We start from the raw sequence: 17,453 nt of genomic DNA, 5'->3' as shown, positions 1-17,453 counted from the left end.
TGACGTAGATAATGACGTGCAACGGTAAGTAAATTAGACAGACTGTATTTTCAAGGAAGTCGTCTGTTAAACGTTTCAATCTACATTGCTTAGTTTTTTCACAATATTGAAATGCCTTTTCTATTGACTTCCGCTAGACATTCCATTTAAAAAATACCGGCCAGTAATTTTTCGATTTTTCAAGTGCTTTTTGGGATTGTTTTTTGGAACCATAGGCGAAGTATGTGAAGTAGGTTCGGGAAAAATGTCGAATCCTAATCTGCTTCGAGGCAGAACAACAGCCTGGGTTTCTCTAGAATCCTTTACGGGGCCGGGATCGCCACAATATGATATTGTCTATTTTGTTTTGTTATGAAATTTATTGTGATAATTTGTAATATTCATTTTTCTTTGAGTAGAACCCGCTACAACAACTGTTAGCATTGCCAACGTAACCGTAGCCATCAAACAAGAGAAACTTGGTAAAGCGATATCTTGCGATGATCCCGAACTGAGTGATAAAGACGAAGCAGAAGGAGACGATAGTGAGATGGAATCCGATGATTCTGAAGAGTTGCCTCTTTCTCAGAACGGTCAAACGCCCATTTCTACACCTACAAGTACGACTTCGACCGACAGTCCTGTTAAAAGCACAAGCACACCGACTCATACGAGTAGGGGGTCTAAGGAACCGAGACTACCCATTAAGCAGTAAGTATGATTTGTCTGTAATCAGTATTTTTAAATTTGGTTAACAGTAGTTGTATTTTTTGTTTTCACTTGGATATTTCTACGATATTTACCCTCTACCCTCATCATTGAGGGTTTGAAAAGTTAAGACATCAAAAGAAATTCAAAAATTCCAAGGCAAGGGAAACTGTTGGGCAAGTACATCAAATGAGGCCCTCAGAGCGACAGTGGCCTAAGTCACAAATTGAGCATTTTTAGATATATCAATAAAAGCAACAACATTAAATTTTCGGATTAACAGGGGCCTACACAACCTACCTCTATATTTGGCTATAGTTTGTTATTTCCTGACCGTGAATTTTTAAGAAGAAACTTTTTTTATTCCTGGGTTTGTCGGTCTGATAAAATAAAACACTTTATTTTTGCTTAAACGTTTCGGCTAATTGCCATTTTCAATAAGCACTACATTTGGCTAGATGGCGCTACATAATTTGTAGAGCCATCCCATAAACATAATGAAAATCCGAATGCAAAGATTGCATGTATTTCAAAAATTCGTTTTTGGACTTAGGCCACTGTTGCTCTTCTTCTTTAGGTACCGTCTCCTCTAAGGAGGTTGGTAATCATCACGGCTATTTTCGCTTTTGAGATTGCAGCTGTGGACAAGTCGACGGAACTGCAATTATACCACTTTATCAGATTGTTGAGCCAGGAGATGTGCCTTCTTCCAATACTTAGTTTTCCCTGTATTTTTCCCTGCATTATAATAGTTTGTAGCAACACATATTTATCCGCTCTCATAACGTGGCCGAGATACTGTAACTTTCTTATCTTAATCGTATTCATAATTTCCTTATCCTTTTTCATCTTTCTGAGGACCTCAACATTTGTTATTCTATCTACCCAACTTATTTTTAATATTCTTCGGTAGGTCCACGTCTCGAATGCTTCAAATCGATCGCTTATTTCTTTGTTTAAGGTCCAGGCCTCCACCCCATACAGCAGCACCGAAACCACATATGAACGTAGTATTCGTATTGCAAACTAAGGTCTCTACTGCATAATACTCTTCCCATCGTGTTAAATGTTGCTTTAGCTTGTCCAATTCTCATTTTTATTTCTGCTGTAAACCCGTTATTCTCATTACTAATTGTACTGTTGCTCTGATAGCCTCAAATATCGGTCCTTGGAAGTTAACAAGAAACAAGAACAACAATGATTGGTTCTTCTTTTGGCATCGTAACCCTTTAATGGGCCTTTACCTTTCTGGCTATGCCCTTCCGTTCAGAACTCTCTTGCGCCCTTATTCATTGTCTTACATTCATAGTTTGTAGGTCATCTTCCGGTGGTATAGGTGTCTATTGCAATGTTATTTTCATTTTCAGGTGTGCCGTTGACTGTCATGTACTTAGGTTTTGTTTCGCTTATTTTAAGCCCTCATTTTCAAGTAAATTTAATGAAAAAATCCGTTTTGGTAAAAGGTATATTAATTTAAAAAGCCCCTAAAAGGGCTATAAATATAAAAACAACACGTGTTCGCTCTGTAACAAGAGCATCATCATCAGTGTTACAAGAACATGCTGAGCCACCCAAAAATACTAAACCTCAGGTTTTAAACCTTTTAAAAATAGACTAAATGTCTTATAAAAGTGTATACATAATTAAATCCAAAGGATGGATATAATTACTATGGATATGGCCTTAGGGGAACATATGACTCCCACACGTGGTACGTATGTATACACTTTTATAAGACATTTAGTCTATTTTTAAAAGGTTTTAACCTTACTATTTTTGGGTGGCTCAGCATGCTCTTGTAACACTGATGATGCTCTTGTTACAGAGCGAACACGTGTTGTTTTTATATTTGTAGCCCTTTTAGGGGCTTTTTAAATTAATATACCATTTACCAAGAAGAATTTTTCATTAAATTTACTTGTAATTAATGGTATACAGCCTACAGGAAATTCTTCATTGTGGACCCTCATTTTCGTTAATCAAAATCTATTTCCTTGAACACTTTCATTAATCGTTGCTTGCTCTTACTGACCTTCTTCTTCAGCCTATTTGCATCCATTCCTGGTCAAAGGCCTCCCCATGAGTTCTCCATTATTCTCTGTTTTGTGCTATTTGGTGCCAGTTTCTCCCCATTTTTGCTTTGATGTCGTCTAGCTATCGTTTTTGTGGTCTTCCTCTACTACGCTCTTACTAATGGTAGCTGCATTATATGCATACACAGTAATTTGTACTGATTTGGTATTTATATGTTCGGTTACAGCGGTTTTTCTGTCTCCCTCTCTCATTCCCACATTGATGTCAAATATGGGAGTCAGTTCTCACTCTAACTGCTGCTTTTGAGCCAACTGCCCATTTGCTTCCTGGTCCATATTAATCTTATTTGATAATGGATTCTTCCTCAGAGTTCGGATCCTCCACGTTTTAATAATTCTGTCGATATTCCGTTCGTACTTAGCGGTTTATCAACGAAAACTTTTCTTTTATAAATTCGCAAAGTCTGTGTGTTATTGCGTTGCCGCTCCTGCAATACTTAGAGCAGATTTATCGATGGATTCTTATGTAGTTTTGTCTTCTGAATCCAAATCTGAAAACGGCATTTCGATATCTCTAACCGTCTTCGAGATAATTGACCTCAAAGTCTAACATGTGACGTCACAATCCTTTTATTTTCTGCTCACACACTAAACGTCTGCTGAAATCATTGCTAATAAGTGGGCTAGTTTTTTAATCTGAATTTGTTAAGCAAAGCATAGGTTATTTACATTATTTGAGTTTGACACTTCGTGAATGTCAAACTAAATTTTAAATAAAGTATTAATAAAATATCAATGACATTTGATAGTGAATTTAATTATTATATAAAATAAACACGATGTTCAAAAATACAATTTGAGTATATTTTGAAAGCAATAATTTATTAACAATTTTAAAAAGGTTTATACGAGTATACGGCCTCCCCTTTAATGGGAGTACCTAATGATAAATGGACTGTTCCATTTGTTATGAAATGAAAATTGTTATTATAGTCGGTTCACTAAACTCAGACACAACTGGTTAGTGATTTTAGTGGGTAATTTTTTTGTTTTTTGCCAATTTTGCCAACATTGGCAATATTACTAATTATTTAGTAATTAATAACTATATTTAGTATATAATTTAGTAATTAATTTTTTTGCAAAATTGGTAAAATTACTGACTACAATCACTAGCCAGTTGCGTCTGAGTTTAGCGAACCGACTATATGAAATGTTGTTTGGAATAAAAAATTATGGTCTGATATGTGCAATTACATCCTTCTAATGGAAAAAATATTTGAAGATTTTTCTGAAATTATGGATACCAACAACATTTTCATTCATAACTCTTTTATTTTTAATTTGACGAAGAAAAGCTGTTCTTCATAAAAAGCTCTTCATGGTCTAAGATTTATGATTTATGATGCAACCATCATATATCAAATTATTAATTTTATACGAGGTATATAAAAAATATGAATTTCGATCAAGAGTAAAGTACCTTTATAGTTCACAACATTTAAATTAGAATGATATAATTGCACACTAAAACATAATTTTTAATTCTAAACAACTTTTCATAATAGCAATTTTCCATGTTATGAATTAAAATACAAATAAACAAAGTTTTCGTTATGATAATGCTCGCATTTTCAGCTTGTTTGATTTGGATTGTCCGTTTATTTTAAAATATGTTGCACCAACCATCATTCAATTGGAACTGATAGTTTTTGAACTGTCAAAAGTAACCAGCCCATTTTCTGCGATTATTTGAATAATCGACTGTTTTTATTTTGGAAATTCAATTTCATAACATAACCTTACATCTTTGACAGACCAAACTCGGATTCGAATGGAATAATCTGTATTAATACGATATTACCACTTATACATTGTCGGTTTGTAAATCAACAGTTTTTTAGAATGGTGCAACTCGTTTGAAAAATAACCATTGATCATTGATTTAAATCGTCGAATTGACGGTTAGCAAATCAGTTGATTTACAGTCTGTTGGTGCAACTGGGCATAAGATTTAGGCTGAGGTCTCTACTACATAATATTTGTTTGAATGCACTTCTAGTCTTTTCTATTCTAACTTTAATATCCAAAGTGATATAACTCTGATATACAAATGCTGACAATGTCCAAAGTAATATTTACTGTTTTTTACTCAATGTCTTATGATTAAGTTTTTTGCAGTTGGATTAATAGTAACATTGTATTTTTCAGGCCCTGCATTCTAATATTTGATTCTTTATCCGGAGCCAGCAGATGCCGTGTCGTGGCTACTTTAAGGGATTATTTAACGTGCGAATACAAATCGCGAATGGGAAGCGAGAGAGTATTTAATAAAGACGTTATCAAGGGAGCCAGTCCGAAAGTTCCACAGCAAAATAACTTCACGGACTGCGGACTCTATTTGTTACAATATGTTGAGCAATTTTTTAAGGTAGGTGATATATGTACTTTAGTATTTTATAGTTTACAGCTTTAGTAATTGATTTATTTTGTTTACATATATTATCGACTATTATTGTTTCATCATTATCGTATCATTATCAATAGCTATTCCAGTCATGGTCGGGTATAAACTTAAGTGTGTTCATTCGTTTCTGTTGGTTGTTTTTGACATCAATTCGCCATCAGTAATTTGTAATTTGTTTGATGTTATTCAGTCCGTATGGTTTGTTTAATTTGTACAGCATACTTATCTACAATTTTTCCCTTTCTCTTTCCCTTCTCTTTTATCTCTCCGCCTTTTCTATGTCTCTTTTTTTGTCCATCTTATACTCACTTTATTTTCTCTTTCTCTTCTACCTCCCGTTTCCCACTCTTTTTTCCCTTTTTTCTCCACCCTTCTTAGATTCTCTCTTTTCCCTCTCTTCTTCTTTTTTGTTTTGTTGTTTAGTTTCACGGTTATTTAAGCCAAAATAATGTTAATTTTGACAGACGTCAAACATTGGGATGTCAGATGTCAAAACGATGTTCTGTTCGTTCTCACATAACTCTATCTAGCGAAGGTTAGATTAATATAACAACCCTCAATTATATTTTTTTATTAAAACAAAACTTTTGGTTTTAGGATCCTATTAAAGATTTCCGGATACCTATAAAAGAAATACAAAATTGGTTCGAAGAAATCACCGTTACCAAGAAAAGGGAAGATATAGCAATTTTAATAAAAACTTTAATGCGAGAATACGGCAAAGATTTAAGGCTAGTGCCAGACAATATAATGTTCCCCACGCTGCATGGTAAGTAGCAACATTTAAAAAATACTACGTTTCTTTTTTGTCCAGGTCTCAATAGCTTTGCTCATCATATTTACTAATTCATCATCATCTATGGGTTTTACAACTCTTCGTGAGTCTTTGCCGCGCTTACTATTGTTTTCCATTGGTTCCGATCATATCCTACTATTTCCCAAGGTCTCACTTCCATCTTCTCCGGGTCTTCTCTGACTGCAAGATGCAAAAGCACCCACAAATAAGCTTTTCCACAGGAGAATAAAAAAACATTGATATCTTGATATTTAATCAACAATCCTCCATTTAGGTCTAACGACTTTCGCATGCCCGCAATGTTTTTTACTCTCCTTCCCAAAAACACATTTGTGGGTTACGAGCAAGTCCTCCCGCTCTATCTTTTTTTTAAGGATGTAGTGGCGTCATGTAATTTATTTGACTATTTCTGTACTGGAGAACTTCTTCTGGATCTTTGACCCTATACGTTGTTTTCAACTATCATTCGCTCCATGCTTTCTCTTCTTGTAGTTACATTGAAACGAAGTTACGATATAACTACCCCAGCTAATTGAACAATATTCGAAAATAATATTTCAACCAACTAAGCTAGCTATCGTTAACCCTGGTTTAGCTCATTATCCCAAGGTGTGTGTTCGCCTTGTCCTAATCTTAAATATGAACCATAAAAATTCACAATGGAAGCAAACAAAACAATATTTTAACCAATCATGTTTATTGTTCAATAATGATATAATAAAATTGTGACTTAGTAAATGCATTAACAAATATATTCAAATTCTAGCCAAAAACTAAAATTTGTAGATTATACTTACGGCTTATCGGTTCGATGGTAACTTCTTGATGTCGAATGGTACTGATGTAGACTTCTTGTAGACCTGGGCAGATGTTCGGCCTCAGATCCCTGCAGCTGAAGATGTTCGTCGTTGCAGTCTAGATGACCTGGTCATCTAGACCAGATGACTGGTCATTTTTGTCAGCCCTAGTTCCATCACCGGTGAGGATGGCTTGAAGCTCCCTAAGGGAGAAAAGGTTGATTTTATTCTCAAAAAGTAGAAGATATAATGCGTATAAGTGACAAACAAGAAGTTAATAACAAAAATGTACCTTTGCCAAATAGTATTCAAAAGCTAGTAGATGGCAAGGGTAAATTAAATGGAATTAAGATGAGGGGAATAGTTAAATAATTTGATTACTAAAAGCATATCAATAGAGAGAATGTAAAATATGAAACATGTGCTTTATGACATGCAAGGTTAGGTATCAGAAAAAATAACTATAAAAGATTAATACAGGCTTAGAATAAAAACTCACCCCAAGAGATTAAGTGTTGATGGATAAATAAAGCTAATATCAGCCTGTAATTGGCTTTTATAGCGAAATTAATTTTCCGCCACTCTGTATTGTTGAGAGACGAAGTGTCACTGTCATATCAGCGAAACACACAACATGAACTTTGAAATAATGACTAAGTAAGTATGAAGTAATGAACACAGAACACAAGTTTAGATGAGATTCTAAAATGCAAAGAGAGTTGCCTATAGAACGGGCACCAAACAGGTTTTTAACGTAAAAATAAGTTAAAACGAATACAGAAGATAATTATTAATGAAATGTTAAAGAAAATAGAATAAAATAATTATTTAAAAATAAACTAACAAAGATGTGACGTTTGTAACGTTACAATATGTCCAAAATATCTCAATATATTTTGGATGATAGTTGTGGTGAGTCCAATTTTTATGTTAAGTTCTGCTAGTATTGAATTATTTGTACGATGTACGGTCCATGGTATGCGCAACATTATATGGTAGATCCACATTTCAAATGAAATTATACGCTTCGAATCTGATTTTTTGATAGTGCAAGTCTCTGAAGTGTATTTTCCCAATGCTTTTCTCAAATCATCCATCCATCTTTTTAGTGGTCTACCTCGGTGTCATTTATCTTCTCTAAGTCTCCATTCTATGAGTCTTTTGGTCCACCTATTTATCATTCAAACGTGCTTCATGTTCAGCCCATCTCCATTTGGATTGTGCAATTTTTTCTATGACATCTGTCACTTTGGTCCTCTCTCTCACTATCCTATTTGGTACCGCATCTCTTCTTGTTATTCCCAACACTGCTCTTTCCATTTTTCTTTGGGTTATTCTCAATTTATTTGCAGAATGTTTAGTCAAAGTTATGGTTTCGGAACCATATCTTATTACCGGCAGTATGCATTTGTTGTAAACTTTTTTTCTTCAAGCAAATCGGTATCATTCCTTTTAGAATATGTCGCATCTTGCCAAATGCTGCCCATCCCAAGCCTATACGACGCTGGATCTCACAAGTTTGATTGTCTTTTCCTATCCTAATCATCATCATTTTCTTTGTCTTATCCCTATGCGGGGTCGGCTTCCCTAATTTCATTTCTCCACACAATTCTAACCTGGCTTCATATCAATGTCAATCCCCTTTACCAACATGTCCTGCCTTATCGTGTCCCCCCCGGTTTTCTTTGATCTTCCTCTCCTACTCCTTCCAGGAATCTGCACTTCAGCTATTCTTCGTATTGGGTGATTAACGTCTGGACGTTGAACATGGCCAAACCATCTTAACCTATGCTCTCTCATTTTGGCATCAATTGGTGCCACACCTAGACTTCCCCTAATATACTCATTTCTAATTTTATCCTTCTTTGTCACTCCAGTCATATATCTAAGCATTCTCATTTCCCCCACATGCATTCGTTGTTCCTCTTTATTTTTCACTGCCCAACATTCAGTTCCGTATATCATAGCCGGTCTTATGGCTGTTTTATAGAATTTTCCCTTCAACTTCATTGGAATTTTCCTGTCACACAGCACACCACTCGCTTCCTTCCAGTTCATCCATCCAGCCCTAATTTTACTGCTTGCATCTCCATATATTTCTCCATTACTCTGTAATACCGATCCTAGGTACTTAAAACTATTGGGACCGTGCAAGTTCGGCAAAGCGACTTCTATTTCTACGCTCTGTACTTTTATTCGCACTTTTAATTATATTGACCAATTATATTAGTCCTGGTTGCTGGATAATTGTCAAGGCCATAGTCCAAAAAAATAATAAGAAGAAAATATAAGATGCAGGTTATGTTATGCAAATTTAAACAATTGTATGTAGTAAATAAAATTAGTTATTAAAGTGCAGTACTGCAAGCAAAATACAATTAATTAAATTTACGTTTATATAATAATTGCATATCATATCAATATTGTGGAGCAATATATAATTTTTCAGCTTCAATGACAGAAGGTATGAAATATACGTCAATTTGACAATTTCAATTGACAATATGAATTATTTAAGATAGTTGCAATATTTCTACGCGACTCGCGCACGGTCATTTCTCGTTTCCCTTCCAAGTACTTGCACACCGCGAATTGCTTTTTACAATCATTTCACCATCCAAAGATACCATTTTATTTGTAGTAGCTCCATCTTTAAATGAACATTACAAATACTCTGTTTTTGTCCTACTAAGTTTTAAACCTTTTTCCTCCAGAGCTTGTCTCCACTGTTCCAGATTTTGTTCTAGGTCTCTTTCACTATTTCCTATTAACACTACATCATCAGCATACATTAGTCACCATGGAATACTACCCTGTAGTTTCGCTGTTATCTGGTCCAAAACTAATGAGAATAAATAAGGACTAAGCCCCGAGCCTTGGTGCAATCCTACTTTCATTTGAAATTTATCAGTCTCTCCCACACCTGTTTTAACACTAGTCGTTAGTCCCTCATACATATCTCCCACAATCTTTACATATCCGCCAGGGACTCCTTTCTTATTGAGTGCCCACCACAGAATCTCTCGAGGAACTTTATCATATGCTTTCTCAAGATCAATGAATACCATATGAGCGTTGGTCTCTTTATTCCTGTATTTTTCCATCAGTTGCCTTACAATGAAAATTGTATCTGTTGTTGATCTACCCTGCATAAAGCCAAATGGATTATCGGATATTTAGGTTTCTTCGCGTATCCGTCTATCAATTACTCTCTCCCATATTTTCATGGTGTGGCTAAGTAGTTTTATAGCCCTGTAGTTTGTACATTGTTGTATGTCTCCCTTGTTTTTGTAGACAGGTACTAATATACTGCTTCTCCATTCGTCTGGCATTTGTCCAACTTCCATAATTCTATTAAATAGACCTGCTAGCCAACTTATTCCTGTCTTTCCCAATGCTCTCCATACTTCCCCAGGAATATCATCTGGTCCGACTGCTTTTCCTTTCTTTATTGAAGTTATACTTCTTTAGGCATGTGGGTGAATTTTTATTTTTCTGGGCGCATGCGCACACCGACAGTATGGTATTAGTCGCTACATATTTTAAGTTATGTAACGCAAATAAGGTGTGCGCGAAAGAATATATTATTAGTGTTTTTGGTAAATATATTTATTATAATTTTTGTGTCAGTGGATTTGTCTTCCTCGTAATAAGTATTATTCATAGATTTAAGAAGCCCGAGATGTAACATGAACCTATTTAGATAGCTGCGCGAATGTTGCCTTGTTTCTAAACAGAATTGCAGGGGTGGGGAGCTTCTACATAAATGAAACAGAGTTGGATTCAGAATAATTAATAATATTTATTGAATTAGTTCCGAATATAACACAAATTAATATACACTTATTTAACTAATTACACTAATCGTATTGACTAATCACAAAAAACAACATCGGTTTCCGAAACGTTATTCAAATCTCCGATCATCTAATCGGCTGTCAGATTTGATCAACTGTTAACCTGTGATGGGTTTCTCAAACGCCAATTACGCCCGGTTTCCGAAAGGATGATCATCTCAAAAATTATGTAATCGACGATTAACAATAGATTAAATGCGTCAGAAACGTCAAACAAACTAGTTTTAACAACAGTCGATCACCTGACAAAAGATTAATCGTTAGTTAACAGCCGATCATGAGTGTTTTGAGTTTGCGAAAGGTCGATTAACCAGTTTCGCTTGTCAAACGGCGGTAAAAATGGACTGTTACCTAATCTGCGACTATCCGTCGATTAGCGGGCTGTTAAGAGTTTTTTTAGTTTTTTAATTACTGTAATTAACAAATTCCGGGAAAAAATTGTCAAATGACACATATATAAATGATATAAATCATATTATTCAATAAAAATAAGATTTTTTTATGGAAGAAATAATTTAGAATATTTATTTAACTTGCAGAACATGGATATCTCGGACATTTTTTATATTTGATTATATAATTTATATTTTTTTTCTTTTAAAAATGTAAGGTAACAAGGATGCTAGACTCATGGAGCTATTTTTTGAGAGGCCAGAGCTCTAACAAGCAGAACATAATGATTATAGCGATGTAAATAAGAGGGAAAACGTGTGAGAAATTATAGGAGCTAACTTTGGAGACAATAAAACAGCCGGTAAATAAATTAAAAATAAATATAAAAAGTAAATATATAGACCAAAAATAAAAATAAGATTATAAAATATTACAGATCATAAATAAACTGTTTTATATCTCCAACTTTCGTCACAATACCTAGCCTCATTTTTAAAATGCTCTCGTTCAATTCTTGCTCCAAACAAAAGTGACAGTCCGTAAGAGAGAATGCACCTTTAGAATCTAAAGATACAAGTTTGGATTTAGAGGTTAATATAATTGAAATTTTGAAGGATAACAGCCAATTGTGACAGTATTGCTACCAAATCGTATGTCAGATCTTCGATTACATGATCTATGATCATGCAATTTTACAATAATTGGCGTTTGAGAAACCCATCACAGATTAACAGTTGATCAAATCTGACAGCCGATTAGATGATCGGAGATTTGAATAACGTTTCGGAAACCGGCTGTTATTGTAAAATTGCATGATCATTGATCATGTAATCGATGATCTGACATACGATTTGGTAGCGATACTGTCACAATTGGCTATTATCCTGCAAAATTTCAATTATATTAACCTCTAAATCCAAACTTGTATCTTTAGATTCTAAAGGTGCATTCTCTCTTACGTACTGTCACTTTTGTTTGGAGCAAGAATTGAACGAGAGCATTTTAAAAATGAGGCTAGGTAATGTGACGAGAGTTGGAGATATAAAACAGTTTATTTATGATCTATAATATTTTATTATCGTATTTTTATTTTTGGTCTATATATTTACTTTTTATATTTATTTTTAATTTATTTACCGGCTGTTTTATTGTCTTCAAAGTTAGCTGCTATAATTTCTCACACGTTTTCCCTCTTATTTACATCGCTATAATCAATATGTTCTGCTTTTTAGAGCTCTGGCCTCTCAAAAAATAGCTCTATGAGTCTAGCATCCTTGTTATCTTACATTTTTAAAAGAAAAAAAATATAAATTATATAATCAAATATAAAAAATGTCCGAGATATCCATGTTCTGTAAGTTAAATAAATATTTTAAATTATTTTTTCCATAAAAAATCTTATTTTTATTGAATAATATGATTTATATCATTTATATATGTGTTATTTGACAATTTTTTCCCGGTATTTGTTAATTACAGTAATTAAAAAACTAAAAAAAACTCGTTAACAGCCCGTTAATCGACGGATAGTCGCAGATTAGGTAACAGTCCATTTTTACCGCCGTTTGACAAGCGAAACTTGTTAATCGACCTTTCGGAGACTCAAAACACTCATGATCGGCTGTTAACTAACGATTAATCTTTTGTCATGTGATCGACTGTTGTTAAAACTAGTTTGGTTGACGTTTCTGACGCATTTAATCTATTGTTAATCGTCGATTACATAATTTTTGAGATGATCATCATTTCGGAAACCGGGCGAAAGTTTTACAATAAAAATAATCAATGATCAAAAACTAAAAAATATTTTCATTGTCCAGAAAATAATGTCATTTTATTATGAAAAATTCTTTTACTTTTACTAGTATCTATAATTGTTTTATTATACTGATGAATTCGGACGTTATTGTAGGTGAAAATTATTAATTTTAATAAATTGGAATAATGTGACTCTAAAAAGGAATAATGTTTGAAATGGTTGTTTAAGTTCTTAAATAATAATTGTTCTGTTAATTCTTTTAATATTTGGACATTAACAATATTAACATTAATACTTTTATTAATGTTTATGTGGCACTGTAGCACTTTTTCGGCAGTAGAGCAAATAATAACAACATCGTTGGATGGATAAGTTAAATTTAATGTAACTCTTTGGTTGATGAATGATGTCAACAAGTCTGCTCGGTCTCCTATAAGTGCGTTTACACAGTCTTCACATTTCAAAATTTTCGATATTTTATAAACGACATATCCTGAATTGTATATAATAACTTCTCTCTTGTAATATGTAAATGATAAGTTCCTTAATTGAAGTGATATAAAATTCGTATTGGATATGTCATCGTTTTCATCAACACATTCGTCTTCAACAATTCGTTCTCTGCCACAAGACTTACTAATTATTTTTTCAATAGCCATAACTGTAATCAGTTCTAAAGGAATACAATTTCATCTAAAACTATCCCTTAGTTCTAAATGTTTTAACATTTTTTATAGGCTGCCTTAAACTGTTTAGCAGTTGGATTATTGTTATAACCCCCCATTGATCTAATTAACCCAAAAAAAGTTCTGATCTTGACTTAATTTATAGGTTGGAATATACACTAATAAATTTGTTTCCACTAATTGTTTGTACAAATGTTGAAGACTATTAATACAAAATAGAAATCCCAAAACTCCCATTTTTCTCTTGCTTTCGCAAAGCTTTACCCCGTTAACTAAAGTTAATGATTTTAAATATTCAGCAGTTTCGGTTAAAAAGTCATTAATTTTGATATAATTCTCTGTATTTAAAGGCTTTTTATAATCTTTTTGTGACATATTTCTAGAATTAAAAACATCAAACAAATTATTTAAGATACGAATAAAATTGACCGTAGCAGCAGAGTTACTAAGTTGTTGTAACTGTAAAACTTGTGTTAAATATTCAATAGCATGTGCCACAGAGTTACTAAATAATTGTGTTGCCAACCTTACTTTCATTTTGTGTTTTTTATAATTAATATGAGATTTTTTAAGTTTATTTCGTAAATGAAATCTCTTCCTCTTCCTTGGACCCTCTTCCTCTTGGAGTTTATTTAATTCCTTAATATATTTCCACTCTACAGTTTCACCATTATCATCAACTAAAATTAGTTTATCTCCTAGTGTGTTTCTTAATAATTTTATCATATGACACGGGTAGAACAGAACTGCAATTTCTTTATTTGAATTTTGTAAAGTAACCCTAAGGCCGATGCCACATTATGCGTTTTGAACGGATGCGGTGAAAACGCATCCGTTTCCAACGCAACCGGACCGACCTGTCACACTGTGCGTTTAGTCTGGTGCAGGTAGTAAGCGCGTACCGATGACTCAAAACGCATCCGCTTCCAACGCAACCGGACCGATCTGTCACACTATGCGTTTTTACCGGATGCGTCGGAAACGCATCCGGTCAAAACGCATAATGTGGCATCGGCCTAACTCCTTTACCATTGTCACATTATTTGATGCACCATCAAAAGTTACTGATTTCACTTCTACACCAGATTGATTTACCAAAGGACATCGCACACATCTTATGGAAAATATAATGTCACTCAAATTCAATAAAATTTATACGAATAGATTCGTTTTAAATTAACTGTCAATTCTTATCATTGCGCCAACTCTTAATTATGATTAATTACGGCGCAAATTGCAATTAAAGTTGATCGAAATCACATTTTTGGGGTCTATAAACGTGTCAGTTATAATCACTATTGCTCTGGGTGCTATTCAAAACAGCTTAAACCCCGCTGGGCCTAAGCGGATTAGTGAAACTATTATAATAAGATGTTTAAGAGCTCGAGAAGATTTATGAACTAACTATAATTTGGGTATTTTAAAATATTTTTTCTCTCTCTTATGTACCTACCCATTTGATTTCAGATTGATTTATATCAATTTCTGCTCTTATTATTGAAAATTAAGAGTTGGCGCAATGATAAGAATTGATCGTTAAATTGAAACGAATATATTCATATAAATTTTATTGAATTTGAGTGACATTATATTTTCCATAAGATGTGTGCGATGTCCTTTAAGCATTGTAATAATAAATTTTGTTTTTGTTTGCCAGTTAATGAATCAATTAAGAAATACCCTACGGGAAGTTTCCAAGAGCTATTAATACATACTAACATAAATACTATTGCTTCCTTGGCAATTGAATGACAATCCGTTTGTAAGTCAACTCCATAATCTACATATCCATAATATCACACACTCTTGATTATACACTATCAAATTAAAGTAATGTATCAAAAGTAACTGTATTAATCAGTAATAATGACTAACTTAGGTTTACATGCTTTATTTACTCTGGATAATAATTATGTGAGCAGTTTGATGAAATATGGTGTTTAAATTTTTGTAATATTTTTTTAAGTTATATTACATTGCATTAATATATATTTAGAATAAACAACTAACAGACTACGACATCTTGAGCATATACATATATAAAAAAATAAACAAAGCAATACAATGCTAAAATAAGTAACTCGGTACTTTTTACAATTACAAACAATCGGGCCTAATACCACCCTGGCCCTGGTGTCGAATGTAAACAAACCGGCGCGGCATTTGAATTTAAATACTGTTCAATACTTACGTAAACAAATGAATACTTCTTTTATCACGTCGGCATACTTTAGTTTTGTTGTATACACATTGTTTTACAATACATCGACTCATTTTGACACTAAAATCACAAAAAAAACAGAAACTATTTTGATATTCACAATTTAATTGCTTGCGTTAACCTTCAACGGCACGAAACAAAATATGAGCTTCGAACATTATCGGCGGTTCTCGTCACGATACGATGCTAATGTCCACTCCAATTGGTGAAATAGCGTAGGTAGGGATAAAGGAGAATTTGGCACGCTGCGCAATGAACCATGTTACATCTCGGTGTTTTCATTAATCTAAGATATTATTGAAAATATTTATTTTCAATTAATCTATCTGTCACCGTGATTGTAATTATGTCCGAGAAATGATCGTGTGTATACACAACGGTGGTAGCTCATCGGTAGAGCATTCGCCTACGGATCGAGAGGTCCCCCGTTCAAATCCGGACAGTCATTTTTTTTTAATTTTTGGTATTCTTTTAGTTCTTTCTAAAATTAGTTTAGTATTTAAATACAATACAAAAAAAAACTGTTTAAAGTAGATATATTGATTTCGTTGAAATCATAATATGAAGTTAGATTATATTATAATAGAAGTATAACTTGTTACGTGCGTACAAAGCACACACACATTCTTTTTTTTAAGCACTTGTTTCTTTTCCTATCCTAATTTCATGCTCTAAATAGATATAGCTAAAAACCTGATGTACTTCGTGCCCACCTACTCTCATATTGTCAAGGATAAAGTCTTACTCAAATTATATTTTTTCTAGGTAAAATCGTCGAACATGAAATGGACGACGAGGAAGAGGACGAGGAAGAAATGATGGAAGAGGAGGAGGAAGAAGAAGAAGAATCATTTGACACGTCGAAAGATGATCTACCGATGAATTCCTCCAAAGAATCTTTATCAGAGGCCTTCGATGAGGGCGAACTGAAGGGCGAAGAAACCGGATCGCCCATCAAGCCCTCGAACGAGGCCGTTCCTAGTGATTTCGTGACTCAGCGCGTAGTGAACCCCAAACCGGACGTGAGCGAGTTTTCGCTTCCGCGACAAACTAATCGAGACACGTTGTCAATTCTTAAAGCTAAACGGATAGTTAGGCATAGGAATACGGATGACGGACCAAGTTTAAAAAAACCGAGAAATGGGCAGGATTAGTTATTTTATTATTATTCTTTATTGAAAACAAACGAGACTCGTTATTATTTTCTATTGTTAATATAAGTGTGAGCAGTTGTAATTTTTTATTTAAAATATAAAGATCGAATGATTTATGTGAAAGTTTTATTTATGGTATTTATTGTTGTTATTTGTGTATTTCCAATATTTATTCAGAACAAATTAACACAATTATTTAGAAAAGTGGCTGAAAAATCAAAACCAAAGGATCAGGCAACACTCCTTATGGAAAAGTGGTCCCGGTCAAATTTGATGAAAGTTTGGTCAATGATACTTCTTGATGTGTAGATTAAAAAAGTCCATGGCACCTGGGTCTAAATAACTACTATTCTCGAGTTATAGCCTTCTGAAGTTATTGGATTCGAGTGCTCGGTTTATGTTAAGTGCACTAATTTACGGTCAAGTGAACGAAAATATTTATTATTAGAAGAGAAACTCATGTTTTTCATACATGTTTGCGTGTTGTATATGAATTCGTGGTCAAAAATAGTTGGGTCGTATTTTAGTCTTCAGAAAACCTCCGAAAAGTCTTCAGAAAACTAAAGAAGTGCGGTATAAAAGGTGCTGCTAGATCGATATAAG

At 33.7% G+C, this 17,453-nt stretch overlaps 1 protein-coding gene across 2 annotated transcripts in view; it reads left to right on the top strand.

The window, feature by feature from the left end:
• The window catches only part of LOC114342259 (uncharacterized), a 75,958-nt gene extending 58,992 nt beyond the window's left edge, over positions 1-16,966 (top strand). For both annotated transcript variants that reach the window (XM_028293396.2, XM_050654850.1), the window contains 4 exons: positions 399-690; positions 4,932-5,151; positions 5,785-5,956; positions 16,462-16,966. In XM_028293396.2, coding sequence (XP_028149197.2) covers positions 399-690; positions 4,932-5,151; positions 5,785-5,956; positions 16,462-16,850 — 1,073 coding nt within the window. In that variant the 3' untranslated portion in view covers positions 16,851-16,966. The remainder of the gene's footprint in view (positions 1-398; positions 691-4,931; positions 5,152-5,784; positions 5,957-16,461) is intronic.
• Positions 16,967-17,453: the final 487 nt, after the last annotated feature.

The sequence above is a fragment of the Diabrotica virgifera genome, chromosome 1, assembly GCF_917563875.1.
Source record: "Diabrotica virgifera virgifera chromosome 1, PGI_DIABVI_V3a".
Lineage (NCBI taxonomy): Eukaryota > Metazoa > Arthropoda > Insecta > Coleoptera > Chrysomelidae > Diabrotica > Diabrotica virgifera.
The sequence above is the reverse complement of the archived record's forward strand: the minus strand, read 5'-3'. Positions and strand labels throughout refer to the sequence as shown.